This window comes from Zootoca vivipara, chromosome 7 (genome assembly GCF_963506605.1).
Source record: "Zootoca vivipara chromosome 7, rZooViv1.1, whole genome shotgun sequence".
In the NCBI taxonomy this organism is placed as follows: Eukaryota; Metazoa; Chordata; class Lepidosauria; order Squamata; family Lacertidae; genus Zootoca; species Zootoca vivipara.
Genome location: NC_083282.1, coordinates 25,936,561 through 25,963,260, shown reverse-complemented (window position 1 = coordinate 25,963,260; position 26,700 = coordinate 25,936,561). Strand labels below are relative to the sequence as shown.

Genomic DNA, 26,700 nt, shown 5'->3' with positions numbered 1-26,700 from the left:
TTCTAAGACACACAGCTGGAAAGGGAGGAAAGGAGTTGTCATTCTCACCTCCTCAAAATCTTTGCAATTTCAGATTGTACCCAAGGTCACCTTTACTGTAACATTTTCTGTCATCTCTCACCAAGACAAAATTTCATTGCCTGTTGTGATATCAACCAGTGCTGGGGGACAACACAGTTATGCTATCTGGTGAAGACTGCAGGCAGTGCTTCAGAGAAGGGGAGAGGGAATGGAGGGGGCATATTTTATCTGGAAGAGCTGGATTTGGGAAGATAGTATTTGCATGATGATAAAGGGGGCCATTTTTGTGGTCCTGTTTGTAGCAGGTCATGTCATGGCAGAATTTAGTGGTCATTTGTGGCACCGTTCCTGAGTGTGTTCTGCAGAGTTCATCCAATCCCTGTGCCTTTCTTTCAATGTTGCTCTGCCTGCAGTTGATATGACAGCATGTCAGCTTGGAGCTGAGGTGTCATCACAACAAGCTTCTGAAATTTTGGTTTTCTCTGACTGTGATTTGAGATTGTGTATTGATTGAAGGGTAATCACGACAAAATTGTCATAATAATGTTGGTCGGCAAGCCTTTTGCTCAGAAGCAAGCTCCACTTCGAAAAAAGTGCCTGTGCTGAAAACATTGCTATAATTGTGAGATGTGAAATAGCTTATCCCCACCCTCACCCTGATTTAACCTTCAGAGTATGAACCTTGATGAACCTTGGTTCTGTTCCCATTCTGCCACTTCCATTTCTCCACAACATATCCATGAAGTGAAATCAAATTATGGAAAGTATTTCTAAATGACTCAATATTACTGATGTGAACCACTTGTTTATATAAGTAGCATAGGTATTATTTCCTTGTAGAAAGCAGGGGATTCTCAGCTGTATTAGAAATGCGTTAATGTGAGAGTTCATTGTCTTGGCTGCTGTGGGAAAGAGATTAATTCGGTTGCATAAAATAAAACCTTAAATTTAAAAAGTCTAAATAGGAGCAGATCATTATGCAGTGACGAGGCATTTAGGCTATTCTCCTTTCTCTCTTGTTTAAGAATATCATAGTATGAGAATATCATAGGAATGGCATCTTGACATCGTCTCACTGTTTAAATTTGCATATTTACTGTCACTCTTTCTGCTGTGCATAATCCTTCATTTAGCAAAATAAAAAAAAATAAAAAAATTCCTTCAGTAGCACCTTAAAGACCAACTAAGTTTTTATTTTGGTATGAGCTTTCGTGTGCATGCACACTTCTCAGTGTATCTGATGAAGTGTGCATGCACACGAAAGCTCATACCAAAATAAAAACTTAGTTGGTCTTTAAGGTGCTATTGAAGAAATCTTTTTTATTTTGTTTCGACTCAGACCAACACGGCTACCTTCATTTAGCAGTATGTAAGGCTACCTTTTGATTTGGTTCTAGTTACAGGTAGGTAGCCGTGTTGGTCTGACGTAAGCGAAACAAAATAAAAAAAATTCCTTCCAGTAGCACCTTAGAGACCAACTAAGTTTGTCATTGGTGTATTGGTATCTGAAGAAGTGTGCATGCACACAAAAGCTCATACCAGTGACAAACTTAGTTGGTCTCTAAGGTGCCACTGGAAGGATTTTTTTAAAAAAAATTTATTTGGTTGATTCAGTTAACATTCATTGTGTCTAATCTTAAATGAACCGAACACTTAGAAGCACATGAAGATTGGCTTGCTTGGTCATGCCAATGGTCTTAACACAGTCGTTTCCTGACACACACACACACACACACACGTGTTTTGGTGGACCACTTATTGATTTTTCTGCACGTTGTAGCAAATTGCAATGTAATTGTAATGTAACACAGTGAAATAAAACATAAGAAAAGAAGGAATAAAAAGATAATTGAAATCCACATGACTATTTGATGGGAACATGCTGAGGACCACCTGAATGAAGTTTGGGAACACCTTGTCTATCAGGACTAAAACACTCAAACTGGTTGTAGCCAGAGACAGGACACAGAATCTGCATGGTGATTTCAGAGGAGAATTGGAACGCTCACTCAGAGCTGCATCAGCCATGGCATCTAGCTCTCACTACAGTGGCAAAAAATTGTCCTCAGATAGGGTCTCTGATCTGCTGATACAGGCATCAGGAGCCTACAGACCATCCTGAATAACTCCACTGGCCCATAGCTTGAGGTTGTGACAGAAGCAGTAAAGTACTGTAGGTCCTCATGTTCACACATGAATATGCACTCTAGCAGTGTTTGGTTGTCTTTACAGTAGGACTTTTCTTTCTGCTGGTATTCAATCTGTTTAATTCTGCATACGTGGGCATAGAACATACTGCCAACCCCTGCCAAAATACAGCTGAAGCATTTAATGTTGATACTTTGGTTGATCAAGCTGTATTCAAGTGTGTGTGTGTGTGTGTGTGTGTGTGTGTGTGTGTGTGTGTGAGAGAGAGAGAGAGAGAGAGAGAGAGAGAGAGAAGGGAACTGGTTTTCAGCCAAAAGTATTATCTTATGCAGACAGGGAAGACTGTTTTAATTAGAAGCTTAATCTGGCACTGAACTAGATTAACTCCCAGAAGCTCTTATGAGCATCCACTCACTGTTACCAGCTGGAGTACATTCCTTTGCAAATGCATTTCATCTGCATACCTAGAGTATTGCTCTTTAAATCCTTTCCCTCTCTGGGCACTGTCCGTTTGTCAAAAAACAATCTCTCGTCCTGTGAGACTTTACATCTTGTCAGTGTGAGATACAGTAACGTTTTTTGAGAGCTTCTTCCTCACCGCTAATTATTCTTTTGATCAGGTTCATCTGAGATTCTGGGTATGATGGCATTTCTGTTAGAAAATATAGTATTGGCTTGATTCTGGCTGAGCTGAGAGAATCCAGCAGCTTTGTAGCAAACAGCCATTGCAGTCACTTTGAACAGAAAATAAAAATAAAGAAGCAATAATGACAGGAGGAGAAGAAAAGAACAAGAAGTGTATAAATGAGTTTGTGATAGGCTGTTACTATGCTTCTAAAAAGCCATAGGGAAAGAATGGTACAGTTTCATGTCTATAGAATTTTCCAGTGTGAAATATGTGCCTTTCTTTCAAAGAAATTGCATTTCCTAAGTTGAGCAAAAATGTGTCTTGCAGATCAAAAAGCATCATTTGCTAATAAGGAAACAGTGAATAATTTAGAAATCTTTGTAGCATTTTTTATTCTTGTTTTCTTTCTTGCGTTTGTGCTTGTTAACATATCAGTAAAATTATTTAAAATGAAAAGAAATAAACCTTTATAGCTTGCTTTTTATTTCTGGAATTGGGAAGGAGGATAACCTGTTTGCATATGGTTATCTGAAGAAGTGTGCACGCACACGAAAGCTCATACCAAAATAAAAACTTAGTTGGTCTTTAAGGTGCTACTGAAGGAATTTTTTTATTTTACTGTTTGCATATGGTTAACATTAGCTTATCATTGCTAAAAACAATTAACACACACAACACCTCCCTTCCTAATGTAAAATGTTACAAATCCTGGCTTCTGATTTAGCAGCTGGCCTGGTTGCCTGTGGTGAGTAATGCTCTCCCGGCCAAGTTTTCTCTATGCAATGAATCCTCTGCATGCAGCTGGCTCATATGCTCTTTGGGCTGAAGACTTACTAACTCTAAAGCAGGCATCCCCAAACTTGGCCCGCCAGATGTTTTGGGTCTACAGTTCCCATCATCCCTGACCACTGGTCCTCTTAGCTAGGGATGATGGGAGTTGTAGTCCCAAAACACCTGGAGGGCCGAGTTTGCGGATGCCTGCTCTAAAGCCCCACTTGCAATTTCTAGCATGGCTTCAATGCAAACATACAGTGTGCTGCTGAAAGGAACATTGCTTCCGCACATCCATTGCACAATTGTCAGGAAAGGTTCACCAAGTAGCCGCTCTTGGTTTAGCATTGCAGTCTTTAATCCAGTGACCATGCTTAGTGCTTTCAGTTGCCCTTCCCAAGAGTCGACCTTCCTGCTGTGAGACATATACATCAGCAAGAATGGAAAGCAGCTTCCCCCAGTCATTAACATACACACTCCCACATGGCATAAAACCCTCACCATAGACGCTATATGTTGTTAAATGTTAATGCCCTTGTCAGAAGCCCTCAGTAAATAAGTAGTTTGGGAGTTATGTATTAGATTGCATGGTGGTAGTGACCATATAATGTATGTACTGTAAATGAAACTGTCAAATACGGAATTAGTTGCTTTTTCTGTAATATCACAGCATTGTCTTTCTGATTGCACAGCAGTGAGGAAAATAACTGAGCAGGAAGACCTGAAGGGGCGGGTGGATATATCTTCCTCCTAGAGCAAGGGTGGAGGATTTGTGGCCTTCCAGATATTGCTGGACTCTACCTGCATCAGCCCAGCCAGCATAGTTAGCCATAGGGGGTGATAAGAGTATAGCAAGCCTATAAAGGGATGTGGGTGTTCCTGTGGTCTAAACCCCTGAGCCTCTTGGACTTGCTGATCGGAAGGGTAGTGGTTCGAATATGTGTGACGGGGTGAGCTCTCATTGCTCTGCCCTAGCTTCTGCCAACCTAGCAGTTTGAAAGCACACCAGTGCAGGTAGATTAATAGATACCACTGCAGTGGAAATGTAGATATCGTTTCCGTGCACTCTGGCTTCCGTCACGGTGTCCCGTTGTGCCAGAAGTGGTTTAGTCATGCTGGCCACATGACATGGAAAAGCTGTCTGTGAACAATTGCTCCATTGCCCTGAAGCGAGATGAGCACGCATCCCATAGTTGCCTTTGACTGGACTTAATGGTCCAGGGGTCCTTTACCTTTTTTATAGTATACCTTAGTAGGCCTATATTTGGGCTCCCCACCCAAGCCTAGAACTGAAAAAGGTTCCATGCCTCTTCGCATTCACACACATGGGATGTATGGATGACTATTGAATGAACCTTTACAGCAGTGTGCTTCCCAAACTAGGTTTTGGACTACAATTCCCATCATTTCTGACCACTGGTCCTGCTAGCTAAGGATGATGGGAGTTGTGGTCCAAAAACAGCTGGAGACCCAAGTTTGGCAAACACTGCTTCACAGGAGTCTGCAACCCCCTTAGCTCACCCCCATGTAATCTGGAACTCCATGCGTCTTGCAGTGCCATACATCACTAAGCATAGCAGACTTCAGCATTGCATAACGGTCTTATTTTAGTACGGCAAGCTGAACCTTTTGAGATTTCCAATTTACAGTGTGTGTATTCCGAAGGGTGTAGTACGCTCATTCAATCTTAGAAATTGTAGAATTCCTGAAAAGGATTATGTGATGCTAATGAAACCCTAGCAGGTTTTCAGCATCAGTAGCTCTAATTTTCAGACAGCTGCTGCATTAGATTGTATTTAATGATATCGAGGCCCAGCTGGAGTTGTCTTAGCTGACTTTGCTTACCAGTCGAACAGAGCACCAGGTGTGTTTGCTGGACTGTGGAAATAATTCTGTTGTGCATAGGCTATCATCAGCAATGCTATTTGCTCTCTCGCTAAAGATGTTTTTAACTCGCTGTTGGAGAAAATAAACACTTTGGACATTGTTGGTAAATACTGGTTCATTAGTCTAATGCTATTTATAGCAAAGTGTCTACAATAGTCATTAATGTCTTCGGTGGAGGGGCATACTAGAATTAAGCGTAGAAGACTAGCTGCTAGTAGGTTTGGCTGTTAATGTGATCCAGGGCAGTTTTGTTTCTTGATAGTGCTTCATTACATGGGGTTGTATCCAACGAATCATGAACAGAAGGGAAATAGCTGCTCACAGACACTTGTACAAGTGGTAGCGTAAAAGTTGGCTCAATGCTAAAAGGCTCCATAGAAAAATCTGCCTGTGCTTTTCTGTAAGTGGATGAACACACTTTAGCTTCACCTTTCTTGCACAGTACTCCAGTTCACAATATAAAATAGCTTTTCCATGAGCAGAGGGCACATTCAAACCAATTATTTACGGCATTCGTGCAAATAATTCTTCGGAGAAGTCAGCCTTGCCAACCATTTTCCGTCCCATTGTGGCTGTCACCAGCAAAAGTTTGGCAGTGGACTTGCAGCAGCTTATACATCTGCTATGGCATTGTGCTGTTTTTAAAGTGCCAGTATTGCTGTTGCATGTGCTTCTCCTGCCTCCCCTAGGGTTGCCATATTTCAAACATGGACGTTTTTAGGGGAAATCACCATACGGCTGGATTTTCCCGGACACTTAGACGATTTCTGCTTAGACACTGCTACCAACTGCGGTATTCTGGGTATGTCCTAGCTGGCCTTAATGAAATAAAGAATACAAAATAATTCAGGTGGGCTAGAGCTAGTTTTGTTGATAATCCAGTTATAGCCACTAGGACTTTTAGGGAAGGTCCACATTATAATCTATGTGAATTTGAACCCATGCGGTTGTGTGTTCTAATCTTCTTTCTAGTCTATACGTTGCAGCTTTTGTACCCAAGAAATTGAACTCTAACTGAAATCTCATAACAGCAGCAGAAACAAGCACGTCACATTTCTAGGACATTACTACAAACTACAAAATGGTCCCTTTGTGGACAAAATAGATTAAAAAATACTAAATTACTCCCTAAATGTGCAGAAATCTAAGTGCATTTTAGACATACACAGTGCGGAAGAGCAGATATAATTTTAAATGGCATTGCTTCAGTCCTGTCAGGGATGAGCATAGTGCCTATATGCAAAGTCGGTCCCATTTGTCTTAATACAGTGTTGTTTTATGCACTCAACTCTTCCTTCTGCCACCAAGGTAGATGCAACACCCAAGAGGCCATTGTAAAGAATGAGAGAGGTCTGTACATGTCTCTTATGCAATCCACTGTTTTTCAGATTCAAATTAAGCTAGAACAGAGCTGAATGAGGTCAATGTATGGAAATCATGCAGTGAAATAGAAATTAAAAATCAGATCCATTAAAAACCAAATCCTAATGACTGCAAAAGGGAAAAAAAATAACTTGCCACATAATCATTATTTTTTTGCATTGAAACTTGGATTACATCTGAATGGCTTTCTGAGGTTTTTTGTTGTTCCAATTTCATGTATTTTTTTTAAAAAAAATGTGTTTATTTTGAGGGTTGCTTTAGCCTAAATTGCATCCAGCTCATAGACCTGGAAATAGCTGTAATCTCATCATCTTTATCATAAATCCATCTCTACTCTGAGCTGCAGATTATATCCTTATAAGATTTTTTTGTAAATAGGTCTTTGAAAGGAGCAGTGTTTTTTTAAGTGAAGCAAAATACTGATTTTATTTGGGTTATGCCACATACTAACACACCCAGATGAAGTATGGAGAATTTGAAACAAGGGCGTTTTTCATCCTACCAAATGTCCATTGCACTCTGATTAATGCATTGGCTGGATTTTGGTCCTAATGGAATCGTTTCTAATTCATGTAGAAAGATATAAGCGCTTAAGTTTGTTACGTGCTCTGCAGACAAAACTATACTTTTATAGCACTAGCCGCGTCACAGGCCAGATGTATTAACAGTGCTGGGTTTTTGTAAGCTTTTTATTTAATATGGCTCTTCCAACAGTTTTAGGAGTCACTTGGGCTGACTGAAGGTCTAATGATTGATTCCAGGGATTATCATGTGCCCTTTGAATGTGTGTTTCCTCTCTAGTTGCATCTCACTTTAAAAACATATCCTTGAGTTGAAAATTTTTATCGTGACAATTTTAAAAGAACCCTGACCTGCTAAATAACTTCCAATTTGATGGATGTTTCTGAAGACATCATACCTCAGTTTAAGTACGCTTCGGTTTGAGTACTTTCAGTTTAAGTACTCCGCGGACCCGTCTGGAATGGATTAATCCACTTTCCATTAATTTCAGTGGGAAAATTCGCTTCAGCTTAAGCACGCTTCAGGTTAAGTACAGACTTCCAGAACCAATTACACTCATACTTCGGGTTAAGTACGCTTCAAGTTGAGTACTCCGCGGACCCGTCTGGAATGGATTAATCCACTTTCCATTACTTTCAATGGGAAAGTTCGCTTCAGGTTAAGTATGCTTCAGTTTAAGTACTCAGCGGACCGTCTGGAACGGATTAATCCACTTTCCATTACTTTCAATGGGAAGGTTACTTCAGGTTAAGTACGCTTCAGGTTAAGTACAGACTTCTGGAACCAATTGTGTCCTTAAACCAAGGTACCACTGTAATACAAGTAAAATATTCCAATGTATTCTGGAATATTTTAAATTCCATTCACCAACTTAATGCACCTCATCAGAAGTAGTGAGCAAAATATTAGTCCTGTAGTACTCAGCACCTTTAAAATCTGGAAAATTTCACCATCCAACTTCAAAAGGTTATGCTTTCCTTAAATAACTAATAGTTCACATAATATTAGGCAACCTCTGGCCCCAGGGCTACCTAGGGTACTCAACGGAATTTTACACAGCTGCCAAGAAGGGGGAAGTGAGGTTAAAGGGGATGCCCAAGAAAGGAAGAGGGAAAAAATACCAAGGGGGTGTCCCCTTGGTATTTTGATTTGACCCCAGTTACAACTGGCTTTGACCCCATCATTATGTGGCCTTCATCATATCACTCCAGTGGGAATGTAGCCTGCAACTGGGGTGGGGACTTAACTGAAGTGCACAGTGAAAGCTGATAATATAAATCTGTATTTTTGCACTTGATAATTCAATCCTTTCCCTCTTTGTGGTGCAAAAAGGTACCGTACTCTGTAGCAGTGTTAGAAACTGGGGTAGAAAAGCTAGGAGCCAAATGGCTCCTGGGACCTGGGTTGTGGGTGCCAAAGCAGAATGCCTAGTCGCCATGGGGGAGGGGGGGTTGCAACACTTTTTATTTATTATTTTGATAAGCATGAACTAATACACAATTCATGTAAGCGACATGCCACATTTAATGTTAATGTCACATTTTTAGCAGAAATCATTAATGCATGTTTAATTTGGTGTTTACAAGAAAAAATACTGGTATCATACTTCAGTTTTCAAAACGCTCTACTCTTTATTGTTAAACTCCTTAACATATTGTCTATCCTTAACATATACTTCAAGGCTTCAAAGCACGTACATTTCAGTAATCCTTGAGTGTCAGCCAGGCACAAAAAATGGCAGACCTTTGGAGGTGCTCGCAAATCGATAATCTTAGGTGCAAAATGCGCCTGATAATTTTGAACCCTGCTCCGTGGTCTTGAAGATAGCTTAGTGGGACATCTCACAGGCTTGCAGAAGAATAGCTTTACATTAGGGAAACTGTGACATAGTTAGAAATGTCTCAAACTCAGGGAGCACCTGCACACATTGAACAGATTAATTTCCTACATAGGAAAATCATCACTTGCAGCTTGTACACTGTGCACATTGCTGTAGCTGAGAGAAGGAGGTTGCTGAAGCTGAAAGCTGCTGTGTCAGCTGTTCTGTACTGCAAGCTGAGTAGCTTTCCTGAAAGGGAGTCTTCTCCTGAGAGGGCTGCCTAGGCTGCCAAGAAGTGTGAAGTCTGGGTAGCTTTCTTCCAACTAGTTGCACTATCGGGAATGGGGCATTTGGGAATGTTCATTGTTCTTATACACAAACCTTGACTACTTTGACATGAACTGGACTTTGCTCACCTATATCACCTATTTCATGGGGATAACGTTCCAAAGTTTTGCTGTCACTTCAAGACATTTGGTACTCAGCTTATTTTCTACTTCTTTGCAATGTTAGAAACTGATACTGTATATGAAAGCTAGGAGCCAAATGGCACCTTAAACAGAGGTTATGGACGCAACAACGGACTGTCCAGGCACACTTTTTTATATCAAGAATACAGTGCTGAAAATGAATGAACTGCAGCTAAAATCTTATGTTCATTTTCACAGGGTCTAGTCCTTCCCCTTCCTGCTCCCCTAATATTCTTATGTCCCTTCTCCAGTCTTTGGAGAGTAGCTGGAAGTGGGGAGGCAGAAAAAGGTCCTCCTGAAATCTTAGGCGCAGTACTACGCCCAGAGCTCAGAAACGGCTCGCGCTGTTGAAATTCCCTATTGTGCTGTTGAAATTCCCTGTCGCGAAATGCACCTCGAACAATGGGAGTTTCAAACACTGCTCCTTTGCCAGCATTATTTTAGAGACTGCTGCTTCAGTGTTGATTGTTCCTGCTCACAATCTTTGGCTATGACTTTGAGTTGATCATTTAGTCCTTTTTCTTTAAGAGACTTTATGAAGTCCCCCATCCCTTAAAGTTTACAGCAACATTGAGAACAATTAAACCACTTGTTTCTCACCTCACTTCCTACAATTAACTATGTGTGTCTGTGTGTTCTTTTTCGCTTATTGTCTCAACTACATTCTTCTTCACTGTTCTGTCCTTTGGTGGTTTAAATTATCTTCTCACATTCAGCTTGAGGAATTTACATTTCAGTCTCTTCATTTTGAGCTGCTTTGTGCCTCTTAAGTTTTGTTTCGTTGGTGATCTTTGTTTCACACTGTCCATTTCACGTTGTTTGAACTACGTATTATGTTTTCCAATTTTTCTTAGCTTTCTCCTTTTCATGGATTCTCATCCTGTTCATCTTCTGCTGTCTTTTTTCTTTTCTTTTCTTCTTCTTTTCTTTTAGAAAACAAATAGAGATTATTTAAATCTTCCTTTGGTAGTTCATTCACATATTTTCATATATCATTGCCTAGTGCTTGATGGAATTCTTCTAGGATCTACTGCCTACTTGTATCTGGCACATGATTTTTTATGATTTAGGAATAAATATCTCCTTCACATACATATTATTGGAAATGCATAACTCTCAAGATTTTTTTTTCTTATCATCTTTAGATTCAGAACTGTTATCGTGCTCCTCCCCTCTTGTTCTTTGTAGACAATATCTTAAATTGTGATCCTTTGTCAGGGATTGTTTGAAAGTTAACCCAGCTGTGATTGCTGTGTGTAATAATTTGAATCCATAGGCAGAATGAAGTAGGCACCAACATTATCACTAGAGCTGATAATGCCAAGGGTTTCTTCTCATTACCTATCAGCCAGTCCAGCATTTTTTCATCCAAAACGCAGCATGGTTCTACAAATTATTTGTCTGTGAATTAAAAGTCATTCCACTTTCTGAAGGAAATATTGTTGTTACATAAGCATCAGAACTTTCTTCCTTGACAGAGGTTTTTTTTGTTGATTTGCTTAAAATACCATTAAAAGTGCTTGGTTTCTTTAATCATTAACTTAGCAAGCCATCCCCTGCCTCACCTGCTTAAGGGATGCCCACCACAGACAAGGAGAGAGCAGTTGGGGTTAGCTGCTAGGGCTGGCAATGTATCAATATATCGTCCAAAATCGATTTGAAGTCCACATCGTGATAATGGTTTCATAATATTTGGCATGGTGATATATTGTGAATCACAATGTGTGTGTGCACGTGCTGTGTAAAAAATTGTGATATGGGGAAAACCATGAAGCAGGTAATCACTTCTCTCATGATTCCTGCTTCCCCTGTTGCTGTGTACTATAAAATAACAGCTGTAACAATATGTTAGTAAAAATGTATCAGTTTTAGATCCCTAAGTAGTAGCAGTTGCCAGGACATTACCCTGTTTGCCTCTGCATAGTTCCATCCTCATTTCAGACATTGTGATATATTGGTATATCATGATGTTTAGCTGGTGATATATCATGATGTTAAAAACCGGACCTCACTCAGCCCTATGAGCTGCTGTTATTGCTATAAAGCTTTGCCCAACACCTCAGGACCTGCTGCAGCTGGATTGTCACCCCTCAGCACCTGGGCGGACTGATACCAACAGCTCCATGGGGTAGATTTTAAGGACTTCTTACATTTTAATACTGTCTTATTGTGATTTTATTAATACGTTTTGATTTTATTTGCAATCCACCTTGGAAGGGTTTGCATTCTGATACGGTAGGTGGAATACCAATAATGATAACAAATCCAATTTACCTTGCATACTGACTCCCCAGTGAAGCTGTCCCTGAAATAGAGGAGCTTTCTGACAGCTGTAGGATGTGTATTATTCCTTCCTGCCCTTGGTCTACAGCTGCAGCGGGTCTCATTAGCATTTTCTGGGAGTGCCAAAGCTGCTTCCTCCTCTTTAGAACTTGGAGGGTAGGGAGAGAAGATAGCGTGTTCTGTCAGCCTTCCAACACCCAAGTGCCCAGATATACCAGCTTGATTAAATGTACGACCAGAGCTTCTATAGTCAAAACTGAAAAAAACCCCACCAATAGTTCTAAAAGCAATTTCATGTCCCTCTGGCTTGCCATAGGGAAATTTTCAAGTTGTGCCTACTTGACAGCCATATTCAGTAACACCAGCCTCCCCCCCCTTCTCCTTTTGCTTTAATCCCATTCAATAGCACAAGATCTATGCATAGTTGTGTGGTTGTCTCCAATAAAATACATTCATACCCAGGAGGGAAGGGGCTTTTTTGCTCAGCATTTTTGAAAACCTTGAATTTCATTGAGAAATGTCATATGTGATAGCCGAAGGTATAACTGGCTTAAAGAATGGACATATTTACAAAGACTAAGTCTTTCAGTGGGTTTAGAGCCTATACTGCTCTGGTGGCGAGATGCTGAATATGGGAAATCATCATAATCATATAAGTTAATATCTTGCTTATGAGTTTCCAAAGGAATTTGAATGATGGCTGTTGGAGACCGCATGTTAAACTAGATGACACTAGACCTGCCTCCCTGATTGATCCCACAAATCATTGTTTAGGTCAGGGGTGGCTAACTCCAAAGAGACTGCGATCTACTCACAGAGTTAAAAACTGGCAGTGATCTACCCCCTTTTGGGGTAGCCCCGTTTTTAGGGGTTCATGTCAAAGTTGTTGAGATTTTTTAGGAAGGAGGAAGGCCCATTTTTAGGGTTCATGTCAGAGCTGTTGAGCTTTTCTGAGGTAGGAGGAAAGCCCTCTTTTTGGGGGGGTGAAGGGCTAAAATGTTGAGCATTTTTTAGGGGAGCCAAGGTTGTTGAGCATCTTTGGGGGGGGGAGCCAGTGATCTACCAGTGATCTACCACAGACGTCCAGTGATCTACCGGTAGATCACGATCTACCTGTTGGACGTGCCTGGTTTAGGTGAATGGACCAAGTAGTGTGTGCCTGGTCTTGTGATTTTTGCATTCCACAAAACTGTGTATGATTTTGAACATTAGATGTCGTGATGTTGGAAAGGGCTGGAATCATGAGGTAAGAAGTTTTGGGACAAGCCAAAGTGGAATTTATTAACTCAAATCTAGGAGATGTTGAGGTCCTGACAGCCCTGACTCACCTGTAAAAACTTGGATAAACATCCAGGTATGAGACCAAGGAGGGAGATGAACATGTGTGCACAGGACAGGAAGACAAAAGATTTGGCTAAATAAAAAAATCAAGTACCAGGGTTTCTGACTTACAGAGAGTGTGTTTTACTTCCCCATGCTTGTATCAATTACATCTTTTTAGCTTGAGTGAAAAGCCTTTTCTGTTAATCTGAATATCCTAGTTTGAAATGCTGATGAATCCTGTAACAGAGAGAAAAGGCCCACATGTAATTAGACCCTATCATAATTTATATCCCTAAGGGAACAGATATGAAGTTGTACAGGTAGCTATTAATTAGGATATCTCAAGTTCTTATTGTCTGGTCTAACACTTTTCTCCTTAATTTTGTAAGAAGAATATTTTAATCTCATATGCTTAGAATCTGTAAATGGAATAGAGCCAAGTTGAATATTGAGACAGTGTGGTTGGAGTCTGCTCTGGCTCGTCTGAGTGTTTCTTTACAGGCTTTGAGATGCAAGGATTTGAGAGTCTGACATCATTCAGTAGCGCTGAATTAACATCAAGAATGAACCTATGCATATTCTTGACAACTATGCCAGTTAGCTAATTAAATAATTTGCATATAATGCTGCATGAAGAGTTGAGCAAACCTGGCAGGAAGAGCAGGACAAAGAAAGACAGCTGGTCGTCTGAGCATCTGGTAGTCATAAAAAATGCCCACAATTCAACCTTTGGAATTTAATTTTATATTGTGGACCCCGTTGGATTATGATGATGGACATTTTTGTGTGTTGATTTACTTTGTGTCTTCCAACATTTTGAACGTTGAACATATCAGGTAATCGAGCATTTAGCTGCATATGTTTAGTTGTGCCTGTTGCAGCCCCCCCCCCCAATCTTCAAGAAAGGCCTCTGTTGCCTAGTCCTACCTTTTAGTTTGCAAAACCCATATGCTTTGTCTGTTAGCGCCGCATGTTTTCATTCAGCCCTTCCATAAGAGGCCAGGGTTATGTGCACGTAGTAAAAATACATAATTGAATATGTGACAGGGCACCTAAAGAGGAAATGAATACAGATAGGCAATGCTTCCTCTTTTTCCTACTTGCAAACTAGCCATGGGCATGTCCCTAATACCTCAATCATTCCATTTCACTGTTGTTCTGCTGCTAAGCTTAAAACAAAGCACTCATACATAGAAAAGTAGAGTTGCCGTGTACACCTTGCTTGCTAAATGATTGTGAAATAGAGGGATTATTATTATAAGCATGGTGGCCGTGAAATGAAGGCAACTGAGAGAGACAGCATTGATCAGTTTGGCTATGTTAAGTTTGAGCTGCATGGCTGGACAGCAACAAGTATTAGTACCGGTAGTATTAAGGCAAGGAAGTCTGCTTTCAGGCCAGACAGAAGGGACCAGCCCAGCATACATTTAAAAAGGGCACTTAATTCAACTACTGGCTATGCTGTGGGCTAAGGTCAGTTAGCAATTACATGGAAAGATGTTGTGGACTTGAGCTGAAGTGTGTGCTGTCCCAGTTTTATCTGCTGTTCAATTCAAGGATTGCAGTTGCCTCTCCTGCTTTGTTCTCTTCTGTTTTGCTACGTTTTTGTATTCAAGATTGGCATTCTGCACCTTTTTTTTTATGATGATCGTGTCGTAAGCTGCTTCCACTTCTATTCTTATCAGACTTGCAATTAATATATCTAATTGGATTTTGCAAAGCCATTCATTGTTATATCATACACAGGGGAGTGGGCTTAATTAAAATAAGCACAACATCCGTTTTATCTAAATTTCAGTTCCTCTTTGCAATTAATTGACTAAACCCTGAATGGTCAGTAGCTAATGTTCTGTAAAATTCATATTATGTGCAGTATCATTTCATCTATCATTGCAAAATGCTAGATGTTTTGTAGCAATTATTTTTATATTGGCTGGTGGGGGGGGGAATTATTGTGGAAAAAGTCTTCTCGTAGATATATTTCTTCCCTTACTCTTGTTAACCCTTAATGGAGGTTTCAGTATTAAAGTTCCCAGGCATTGTATCATAACACCACATTTTAAAAAGGTTTAAATTGAAATTTGGACAAATGAATGAATGAAAATTTTACTTATAAAATGGTTTGTGCACTCTGTTTCTTTTTACAGAGAGGGCTATTGCAAAACACGAAGTCCGAGAAATTGAGCAGCGTCACACAATAGATGGCTTTCGGTCAGATGTTGTTCTGGATGAAGATGATGATGTGGTGATCATTTATAATCGAGTACCTAAAACTGCAAGCACGTCCTTTACAAACATTGCATATGATCTTTGTGCACGGAACAAGTACCATGTTCTGCATATCAACACAACCAAGAACAATCCTGTGATGTCTCTGCAAGATCAAGTAGGTTGCATTGGTTAAGATATAAGCTTTCATTTCCTTATTGTTTTATTTTTACGTCAGTTATTTTGGTACAGCTGAAGTAAAGTATCAAGTATGAAGAAACATTTGAGAGTAACACCCAGTAGAGAGCAACAACATACAGGTTTTAGTAAAATTGTTACCTTAGAGCAAAAATAAGCAATTCAGATGTTTTGGATTACACTTCCCATCATCTCCCACCATTGGATGTAATGACTGGAGCCGATGGGGGTCCAACAAATGGTTCTTTGTAATCACTTAGGTGCATGATAAATCACTTAGAGGTCTTTTGTTGAGTAAGCGGTTTATAAATGTTGCCAAATAAAAGGTAGAATACCTGTACATAAAAACAACATCTGAATCGCACCATGTTAACTATCCCTGACTTAGAACCTGGCAGAGCAGGAGGTGCTGATACCATATTAAATTTGTATTTTAATTGAACTCCCAGGTGGCGCTGTGAGTTAAACCACAGAGTCTAGGGCTTGCTGATCAGAAGGTCGGCGGTTCGAATCCCTGCAACGGGGTGAGCTCCCGTTGCTTGGTCCCAGCTCCTGCCCACCTAGCAGTTTGAAAGCACATCAAAGTGCAAGTAGATAAATAGGGACCGCTCCAGCGGGAAGGTAAACGGCGTTTCCATGTGCTGCTCTGGTTCGCCAGAAGCAGCTTTGTCATGCTGGCCACATGACCTGGAAGCTGTCTGCGGACAAACGCCGGCTCCCTCGGCCTATAGAGCAAGATGAGCACCGCAACCCCAGAGTTGGACACGACTGGACCTGATGGTCAGGGGCCCCTTTACCTTTACCTTTAAAATAATAATAATAATAATATAATATAGATATTGTCACTTGGTAAGCTTGAGTGATTTCTTAACACATTAAGGCAAAATTTCCAGTGTTTTCCTCCAAAGCCCCTCTTTCCTTAGTTAATTTTTGTATGATTTGATAATGCCTCCCTCCCTGCTGTTGATAGGATCCAAATCACTGGTTTTCTCTAACCCCTGCCTCTCTTTTGCCATTTATACTCAGCTTATCACAATGTTCTTTCCTTCATCAGCATTGTGAAAATACCTTGGCAATTTCCTCGTTGACGCTCAAGCCATCTCCCTCCTAGAGAACGGCAACTTTCCACACTCTGGCCTTCTGTTGCCATCCTTCAGCCCTTCCACTTATTTCCAGCTGTCAAAATTAATCACTTGAAGTTTTCATAAGCCGTGTCTCTGCTCCCCCCCCTTTTGTTTAGTCAGACTCATTTAAATGTGTGTTTCTACAGAGGGCATACTTTGTACAGTGCCTGGCACACTTTAGTAGTAAAGAAGCCTATTTTGCTGTATGGCAGAACCACTGCAAGTCAAGAGGAGACACCACTCTGGCATTGTGTATCTGGACAACATCATTCATTAATTTTATTTAATAAACTAATATCCAGCACCCTTCAACTCCCAAGAGTTTCCAAGGCAGCCAAGTTAGTGTCTACCAGTTATCCAGAGGGTAGTTAGCTGGCAAACTTTTAGTAGTCCAAGGCCTAGAGATTTAACAAAACAAAGCTTTATTAAATACAAACCTATACTGTGCCCTGTACCATATTGGCAGAGAACTCTCTAACTGATAAGCCATTTTATTCTGTAGCTATAAAGCATGCATTTCTCCCAGGTTTTGCTGAGCCCATAGTGGCTTGTCTGGCTTGTTTTCTTTGACCCTTAGAGAATTGTTGACGTTCCCATCTGCCAAGAAAACTGAAATCTTTATACCATTCATTTTCTACTTTTTTTCCTTGCAGGATTTCTTGTTCTCCATCAGAGTACATTTGATCTCTCTTTCAATTCTGTGAAGCTCATCTGAGCTTAAAACATAAACAGCTTAAACATACCAGAAGTTCAAAAATAGCTTTTCAGTTATTTTTCTAAAAGAGCCAGGGAGAAAATACATCTGTAGAAACTTGTTCACATATTTTGGTCTTTGTTGGTTAAATTTCAAAGATAATCTTGAATTTAAAATACTAAGTAATTGCCCCAATTTTCTATACTATATGTAAAGTGGAATTCCTAAATAATGGCAAAAATACCCATAAGACTATATTTGAACCTGAATAGTTTCAATATATTGGTCACTAGTGGGTATTCTGTTAGCTTACTGTTGACCTGTTCCATGAAAAGCTTTGGCCACCAAATGCAGCAATATCAACACAAATTAAGTTTTAATTGATAAGTCTGGATGTGAGATGACAGACAAAATATTGATATCAAAGAAAGCAGATGGTTCCCACAACTAAAACATTTTGGACTAATATGCTATTCTGATGGCCACAGAAAATGTGAAAACTCAATTTCCCCTAGAATAGATTGTAGGATAGTCAAGAATTTGGCAATGGACAATTATGCCTTCTGCATTCCAGTTCACCTCACTGGGACCCCTTATCCAGCATTAATGAAGACTCTAGGAGAGCAGAATTGGGTGGAGATTGGGGATTAAGACAACTCACCCTATTTGCAGTATCCATTCTTACTGCATTTGGGGATTGGTCATATGTCAATCCAGATAATATCAACAAAATTGGCAGGATCTGTGACTTATGGAAACTAGGGACTTGATTTCAGAGGTTTCATATTTCCTAGCCAACTAGGCTATTATCGTTGGGAGTGCTTCTGGGTCATCCTAATAATACTTGCTTCATTATACCACATTATACCATGTATATACAATTTTTCACCAACTTTTATCCAGTAAGACTGTTCCAGTCCTTTTTATTTCATTCAGAATTAGGGCACCATTTGATTCCTCATAACTCTGCTAAGTATTAAGACCTGCAGATCAATTTGAGAGTCTGTTGGTATTGAAGATGAGCCCCTGGAGCACTGCAGTGACCCTGCTTATGACAGACTTGGCGCTATTGGGGGAAACTGATTTTCTAGATCCATTTTGATCAGGGTTTAGGCCCAGTTTGGGCACAGAAATCGTTTTGCTCACCCTGTAATGAAGACCTCTGCTGGGAGAAAGAAAGAGGAAATCTGTCCCTGTTAATTCTCCTTGACCTTTCAACAGCTTTTGATAACCATCAACCATGGCATCCTTCTAGAGCAGCTGCCTGAGCTTGGGAGTACATATGGCACTACTTTGCGGTGGTTCCAGTCCTACTTTCATGCTCATTTCAAGGAGGGTGCAGTGCTCTTTGGCCATGTGGAACCTTCAATACATATGTTTAGGCACCAAGTGAAATCATTCCTCTTCTCCCAGGCCTTTGCTTTGGCTAATTAAATAATCTATCGCCTTTTAAACTTGGTGGGGGGGATATTGTTTTTGTTTGTTTCCATGGCATGTATTTTTGTGTTTGTATGTTGTAAACTGCCCTGTGATCCTTGGATGAAGGGCAATATACAAATTTAATAAACCATAAAATGCTTATGCTTATTTTATTTTCATCTATCTATCTATCTATCTATCTATCTATCTATCTATCTATCTATCATCTATCTATCTATCTATCTATCTATCTATCTATCTATCTATCATCTCTCTCTCTCTCTCTCTCTCTCTCTCTCTCTCTCTCCTATCTATGAAGTTTATTTGAATTAACTCAGAGCGGGATTGGGCTCTGTTTTGTTGCAGCTGTCCCTCTGGAGGTTCTTTCTTAGTGTTAGATCATTGTATTTGACAATTAAAGGAAATACATTAACGGTTTACTATATCCCATGTTCCCATCCCGCAACATAGCACAGTGAACTGAACATTATTCTAACACAAGCCAATATGCTCCTCACTTAAATAACTAGCAAGTGTTGGCCTCATCAGAAAACCACATATGAGACATGCTATAAAAATATTGCAGCTTTTAATCACCTATCAGCAGTGCTCATGCCGGCCAGCTATTTGCCCTTCCATCCCCTTGCCATGCCATTTCTCTTTTGATAGTGGTTAGTGAGCCTGCTTACTTCTGTGGGGCTTTTCACTCTCTCTTAGGTTCATGTATATGTGTGTATTTGGACTTCTCTAAACCTCAAGTTCCACCTTAGTAGACCGATAGCTGCTCCTCATTTCGACATGTGGCTGCTGGCTGTCATCACTTGCGTTTGCTATTTGAGGGAGAGATATCAGCATCCTGCAGTTGGAAGTACTCTCCATTTTAAACCATCTTGCTGCCTCAAGTAAACATCAATACAGACAATGCCAGGGAAAGCAAAATTCAGCTTATGTCGAGTACTCGGTCATTTTCTTTCTTTCTTTTTGCGCAAGTAGCTAAAGCTATCTGGTTGAGTGCTAGAGGAAATAGCAGCACATCAGAGCTTAACTTCAGATTACATTCCACAGTTAGATAGAAAACATTACAGACATATATTTCTCTGTGTTTGTCATTTATGATCTCTCTATGCATATATTTATGTATCTACACATACCCCATGCATTCATTATAATGTGAAAGCACTGTTATATGTTACCATGAATATAGGGCTCCTTGATCAGTTATGAGATCAGTACAGTCGGACATCTCTGCTTTAATTGTTAAGACCATATGCCTTTATCTGTTACGGTAAAGAGATACTTCCTGGTGTGTTCATTTTGCGTGTGCCTTAGTATATCAGTTTCTGAAATTGCACTATTAAGAACCGAACAGATGGTGGTATTCAGATTTATCCACTCTTTTTCTAAAGCCAAACGAACAACCAAGTGGCTGCTCCACTTGGTTAAACGACCCAAAAATGGCATCTGGTTTGGACCTTTTGAGTCACTTTGCTACCTTCAGAATGTCATAATTCCTTCTCTTAGCACCAGTTCAAATCTTCCTGTACTCATGTTTATGTAGCCAAAACCACATCCACCTACACAGAAGAGAGAATTACCAGCAGACATGACCCAAGGTGAAGTCTGCAGGGAAAGAAAAAAAAAAGTGGGCACTCCCGAACAGCCCCATGAAGCTGAGAAATCAAGAGGGGGAAATCCTGGGCAAGGTATATAAAATGGAATGGCTTGATCAGGATGACAGAGAAACATTGTTATTATTATTATTAGAATTAGAATTAGAATTTGCATACCACCCTCTATCCAAACATCACAGGGTAGTTTACAACAAGCATGGTAGCAGAGAGCCATCTTATTTCCCCAATAACCCCCCCCCCAAACAACAACAACAACAACAACAACGGTATTTACTAAAAGTGGTCATGTCACTATTTTGGCAGGTTGAATTTCAAATCCTATTTTTTGGTTTTGCATCCTTTGCTGTATGCTACTGCTTGCCCCCACCTGAGTTTGGGGGAGCAGGAATACAGTGAATTGACATCTGAAACACATTTTGTTGCAGGTCCCACTTGTTATGTCTGCTTCCATAAGCTTTACCTGTGTCTATTTGGCCTTCATCTTTCCTTGTTTTTTGGTGACGCTGGCAAGGGCTGATGGGGGTTATAGTCCAACCGCATCTGGAGGGCACCAGCTTTAAGAAAGCCCAGTTGAATAATGTCCCAACGTTATGTGTGTCCACATTCACGTGTGCATCTGTCTGCCTTCACACAAATTATGGCACTGGCATGAGTGAAAGGGATCGTGGGATATGTTCAAAAGCTGAAAGGAAGGGAAGGTGGTAGACCTACTTGGGAAGCAAGTAACCTTTTTGCTGGAAGTGCCAGAAATGCATTGCTGGATATCTTTTCCAGTAGCAATCTCAGGGTGCAGAATCAATAGGAGTTTTTATGTGAAATGAGCCAATAGATAACTCTCCCTCGACTCACACCTATTTATATGTTTGCAAATTTCAGACTCTACTTGGCAAGCTGAGCCATTTTGGGGTTTGCAGTTAACAGGCCCATAAACTAAGCTCAGGTTATGGTGCAGTTGTCCTGGAATACAGACATTAGGAGAGGAGGACTTCAGCACTCTTATTTTTAAAACAAATCACTCAGGAGAAAGCAAACAGATTTACAGAATTTTATATGTGGGTCCCTTTGAGCTGTTCCATTAATTATTGCACTTTAATCTTAATAGTGTGTGTTTTATGCTGTGAGGCCCCTAGTTCATAACCCAGGTCACCTATGGGTTTCTTGGTAGCCTAGGACAAGGACATGCCACTGCTTTCTCAGCCTCTCACCAGTAATAAACGGAAGATCATGCTGCCCAGCAAAATGGCAGCTTTTAAGGATTGCTAAGAGGATCTCTGAGAGGCACTTTGAGCCCTTTTGGAAAATGCTGTATCAATATGAAGTATCATTATGGCTATGTTAAGAATGCTTTCGAGTGGAGCATTTACTGTTATCACTTGCTATTAGCTGAGTTGCATCTCTTAATACTAGCCTATTTCATTGATCGCAAATTCTTTTTCTTCTACGCATTAAAGAAACTTTTCTTCTTCCCTCCCAGGTACGATTTGTGAAGAATGTAACTTCCTGGAAAGAAATGAAACCAGGGTTTTACCATGGACATATATCCTTCCTGGATTTTGCAAAGTAAGCCACATAACATACAATTCTCTTTGCAGCATTTTCAGTCCTTGTCAGCTTATTTTTATTGTTCAAACACTGCACTGATTCACTTAAGAGTTTACTGCCCTCTAATGGTCTTGAACAGAAATTGCACCATGACATTCTGAACACACTTTTTTCTTCGCCGCTATTACTTTTAGTAAAGCTTTTTTTCTTCCCCACTGACTTCTCATTCAGATTGATTTCAGTCTTTTTCTCCTGGACATGCACCATCCTTTCCTATTGATGTGCTTTGGTGACTAAGCTCTTGGAATACATACTTTTTTAAATTTCAAAAAAATCTGTGTGCTGTCTGAAAGCAGAAATATATAACTGGAGCAGAGAAGGGTGTGAGGATAAACCTCAGAACAGTCTTGCTGAGCAGCAAATCAAGGAATTAACCAGTTCCCGCTTGGTGATTTTTAGTCCTTTAAGTAGTTAAGATTCTCCACATTTTATTTTGTCTTCTAATTGCTACTATTCTGTTGGTGCCACCCCTTTCCCAAAACTTACTAGTGACCACCTGCTCTCCCATAAAGCCTTTCATATTAGAAGTTGCTTTGTAAAAATTTTTTTTTAAAAAAAGGCCTGCTATTCCCTGGGCTGACTCTACTGTATCATACAAGAAAACCACAAGAAGCTGGACTATCATCCTGTCATCTTCATCCCCACTACAAATTTGAAACACTAGCCAAAAATGGATATATGCGCTTGACAACAACTATCTGGTAATTTTGTCTGCCATGCAAATGAAAGAAGCAATTATTTATTTTTAATATTTGATTGAGCTGTTAACGACTCCGCTCAGTGCTTTCAGCCTTCCTTTAGAATAACAAATCAACTTACTGCCTTCAGCAGTGCAGTGTTTCAGTAGCACAGAGTACTTGATGGTAGTGCCAGAACACATGGAAACAAACTCTCTGTTTAGGTTTCAGTCAGTATCTCTTCAGGCCTACTTCATAACAGTAGGGTTGCCGTACGTCTGGGTTTTCCCTGGACACGTTGGAAAATCGGGCTGCAAAAATGACGTCAGGGTGTATGGCAACTAGGGTGATTTTTTTAAAGAAAAATTCTTTTAAAAGCCCAACAGCTTTGTCCAGATTTTCACTTTTGGGAATATGGCAACCCTAACAACAGACTGTGGTAGTTTGGATTCAATGTTATCGGGCTAGCTGCCTCTTGAGAAACATCATGTTTTATGGCCTCGTATTGCCTGCTGTAGCCAATCTGACTAGTAGAAAATCGCTCCATAATTGCCTACTTACATGTGATGGCAGGAGTTGTATTGAGCAGTGTGTTCCGGTGGGGAGAGATTAGGCTTTCTCTGAAAGAAGTGCATTTCTTTCACCCCCTTTTAAACCATACTTGAACAGGAGCTTCCTTGATGTCCACTTTGACACAGAGTCCTAAACTAGCACAGAGTCCTATACTAGCTTCTCGAGCCCAGAAGCAGGCACACCGAACTGCATGACAGCTGCTCATCACGATTGCTACCACCCAGATGTACACTTCATTGTTTGCATTCTGTTCTGCCCATCTGTTTGACCTCAGCAACAAATCTGCCTGCATCTCTTGCACATTATCTAGGTTGTGAAACTGGATGTGCTCTTATCATGGGAACTCGTTACGAGAATGTCACAAGCGGAGGTCAAAAATGATTCTACCCCCCCTTCCATTCCCACCCTTTTGACATGTATGCCCCCTTTTTACTGGCCAATTCTCTATTACAGCCTTTTCCAGGCTGGTACCCTACCGATGCCTGCGGTTACAGTTCTCATCATCCCTGACCATGGGCAAAACTGGCTTAGGGCTGATGGGAGTTGGAGCCCAAGATATATGGATTTATATGCACCAGGAGGCAGCAACGAAAACCATCCCAAGGAAAAGGAAATGCAAGAAAGCAAAATGGCTGTCCAACGAGGCCTTACAAATAGCGGGGGAGAGGAGGCAAGCAAAATGCGAGGGAGATAGTGAAAGATACAGGAAACTGAATGCAGATTTCCAACAAACAGCAAGGAGAGACAAGAGGGCCTTCTTAAACGAGCAATGCAAAGAAATAGAGGAAAACAATAGAATGGGGAATACCAGAGATCTGTTCAAGAAAATTGGAGACATGAAACGAACATTTCGTACAAAGATTACCATAATAAAGGACAAAAGTGGTAAGGACCTAACAGAAGCAGAAGACATCAAGAAGAGGTGGCAAGAATACACAGAGGAATTATACCAGAAAGATATGGAGGTCTCGTACACCCCAGGTAGTGTGGTTGCTGACCTTGAGCCAGACATCTTGGAGAGTGAAGTCAAATGGGCCTTAGAAAGCACTGCTAATAACAAGGCCAGTGGAAGTGATGATATTCCAGCTGAACTATTTAAAATTTTAAAAGATGATGCTGTTAAGGTGCTACACCCAATATGCCAGCAAGTTTGGAAAACTCAGCAATGGCCAGAGGATTGGAGAAGATCAGTCTACATCCCAATCCCAAAGAAGGGCAGTGCTAAAGAATGCTCCAAAGTTAACTCGGACGGTAGCCAGATTCTGCACGCAGATCTGCAGGACCTGTCTTCCCCCCCAGAACAAGACAGCCATTGGAATAGCAAACTCGGTATTGGACTGTGGGAAGTAGTTCCTCCGCTCGGGTATGAAACTGAGAACTTTGAGCAGCACCAGGGGAAAGGCCAGCTGGACCCTCCCTCTGGAAACATAGCCCCTTCAAACTCATAGACTCTTATTTCCACCCCGAATGACAACTCCCATAGCCTTGTAAAGCGTTTTTATTTTTAATAGCTGGTATATGACCGTAATAAAGCTTGATTGATTGATTGATTGATTATCCATTCTGAAGGAAATCAGCCCTGAGTGCTCACTCGAAGGACAGATCATGAAGCTGAGGCTCCAATACATTGGCCACCTCATGAGAAGACTCCCTGGAAAAGACCCTGATGTTGGGAAAGATTGGGGGCACAAGGAGAAGGGGACGACAGAGGATGAGATGGTTGGACAGTGTTCTCGAAGCTACGAACATGAGTTTGACCAAACTGAGGGAGGCAGTGGAAGATAGGAGTGCCTGGCGTGCTCTGGTCCATGGGGTCATGAAGAGTCAGACACGACTAAATGACTAAACAACAACAACATGCACCAGGCTGGTGAAGGCTGCACTATTGCTTAACCAAGATGAAGGGAAAGGTCTGCAAAATGGACTTCAGCTGTTCATTTTATCTGGAATCCATCTTAATTTATTTGCTGTGACAAATGATGAAAACAATGGGGGGCACCAGAAGTTTTACATTCCGTATATTTCATGCATGCGACGTAATATCAGACGGAGAGTGCCGAAGGTTACAACAGCAGCTGAAATGTACACGTAAAGAAATGGTTGCCAAACTTCAGTCTCAAAAAAGAATCCCTGAGCATAAAATTGCATTGCTTCCTCCAAATCCAAAAGTGCAATATGCTATATTAATAAACCTCTTGCGTTGAATACCTAATGAAATAAAAACCTTGTGAACAGCTAGGTAAGTGTTACTCTATCCTCTACATTATTCATAGAATAAAACTTAAAACATTTTGTAGGTACTGTAACTTCAGTCAAAAAAACATTTTGCCTCAAGAAAGGCAGCTAAGCAATTTCACAAATTTCATTCATATGCATATTTTCCTCCAGGGTTGCATTATCCTTGTGGCTTTTTTTGTTTGTTACCCTTTCACCTAAATGATTTATTTTCCCCCCTGCAACAGCTTTCTTTCTTCTATTTGTGGTTTCAATTATTAAAATAACAAATTGAGTGCTGTGCTTGCTCTTGGCAATAGGCGAGAGTAAGTTGTGATGTTGCGTTATTGCATTAGAGAAGTGTAAAATCTTTCTGCAAAGATCCATCCTCCTTTAAAAAAACTCTGGCATAATGCTTTGATTCAGTATATACGCTCATAAAATTACACTGAAGTTCAAAACTTTTATGACAGTGGTGGTGGAGCTGTCTAGAAATTTCACCTAAGTGGTAGAGGACAAAAACTCATGCACCATTTTTATTTTTTTAAAAACCCATTGATTCTGCCTCATTCTTCATTCCTTTTAATTCATTTATTCATTGCTCTGGGTACTTGGAACCATCATCTGTCAAATGAGCGGATGAATGCATACAGGGATTCCAAGTGTTATCTCAAAATGCCAAGGGGCCCTGACCGGATTTTGGGTCCCTCTTTATGCTAAAAAAAATATGCTTCCAGTAGCCCCTTAGAGACCAACCAAGTTTGACAAACTTAGTTGGCCTCTAAGGTGCTACTGGAAACATTTTTTATTTATTTTTTGTTTCGACTACGTCAGACCAACACGGCTACCAACTTTATGCTAAATGTTTGAGTAAAAAAATCTGAAGGAACAACTTGCTTTAAAACCGGGCTCAGAGTGGCTAATATCAAATATATGACATATTACCATAAAATCAAGCAATCAGTTAAAATACATCCTAAAATCAAATAAGAATCAAAGTGAAATCTAATCAGACGGCAACCCGCAAATTAGGGGTGGGGACCTTAAATCCTCACCAGGCCTAAATCATAAGCGACATGACTGATGGTGGTGGCAGTAAGCTTTG

At 40.4% G+C, this 26,700-nt stretch overlaps 1 protein-coding gene and 1 long non-coding RNA gene across 2 annotated transcripts in view; one reads left to right on the top strand and one right to left on the bottom strand.

The window, feature by feature from the left end:
• LOC132592429 (uncharacterized) overlaps nt 1-26,700 on the bottom strand; it is an 88,208-nt gene that overhangs the window by 21,728 nt on the left and 39,780 nt on the right. The window lies entirely within an intron of this gene.
• Nucleotides 1-26,700, top strand: part of HS2ST1 (heparan sulfate 2-O-sulfotransferase 1) — a 92,755-nt gene that overhangs the window by 52,316 nt on the left and 13,739 nt on the right. The window contains exons 2-3 of the mRNA XM_035121385.2: nt 15,403-15,641; nt 22,004-22,089. Of these exons, the coding sequence (XP_034977276.1) occupies nt 15,403-15,641; nt 22,004-22,089 (325 nt within the window). The remainder of the gene's footprint in view (nt 1-15,402; nt 15,642-22,003; nt 22,090-26,700) is intronic.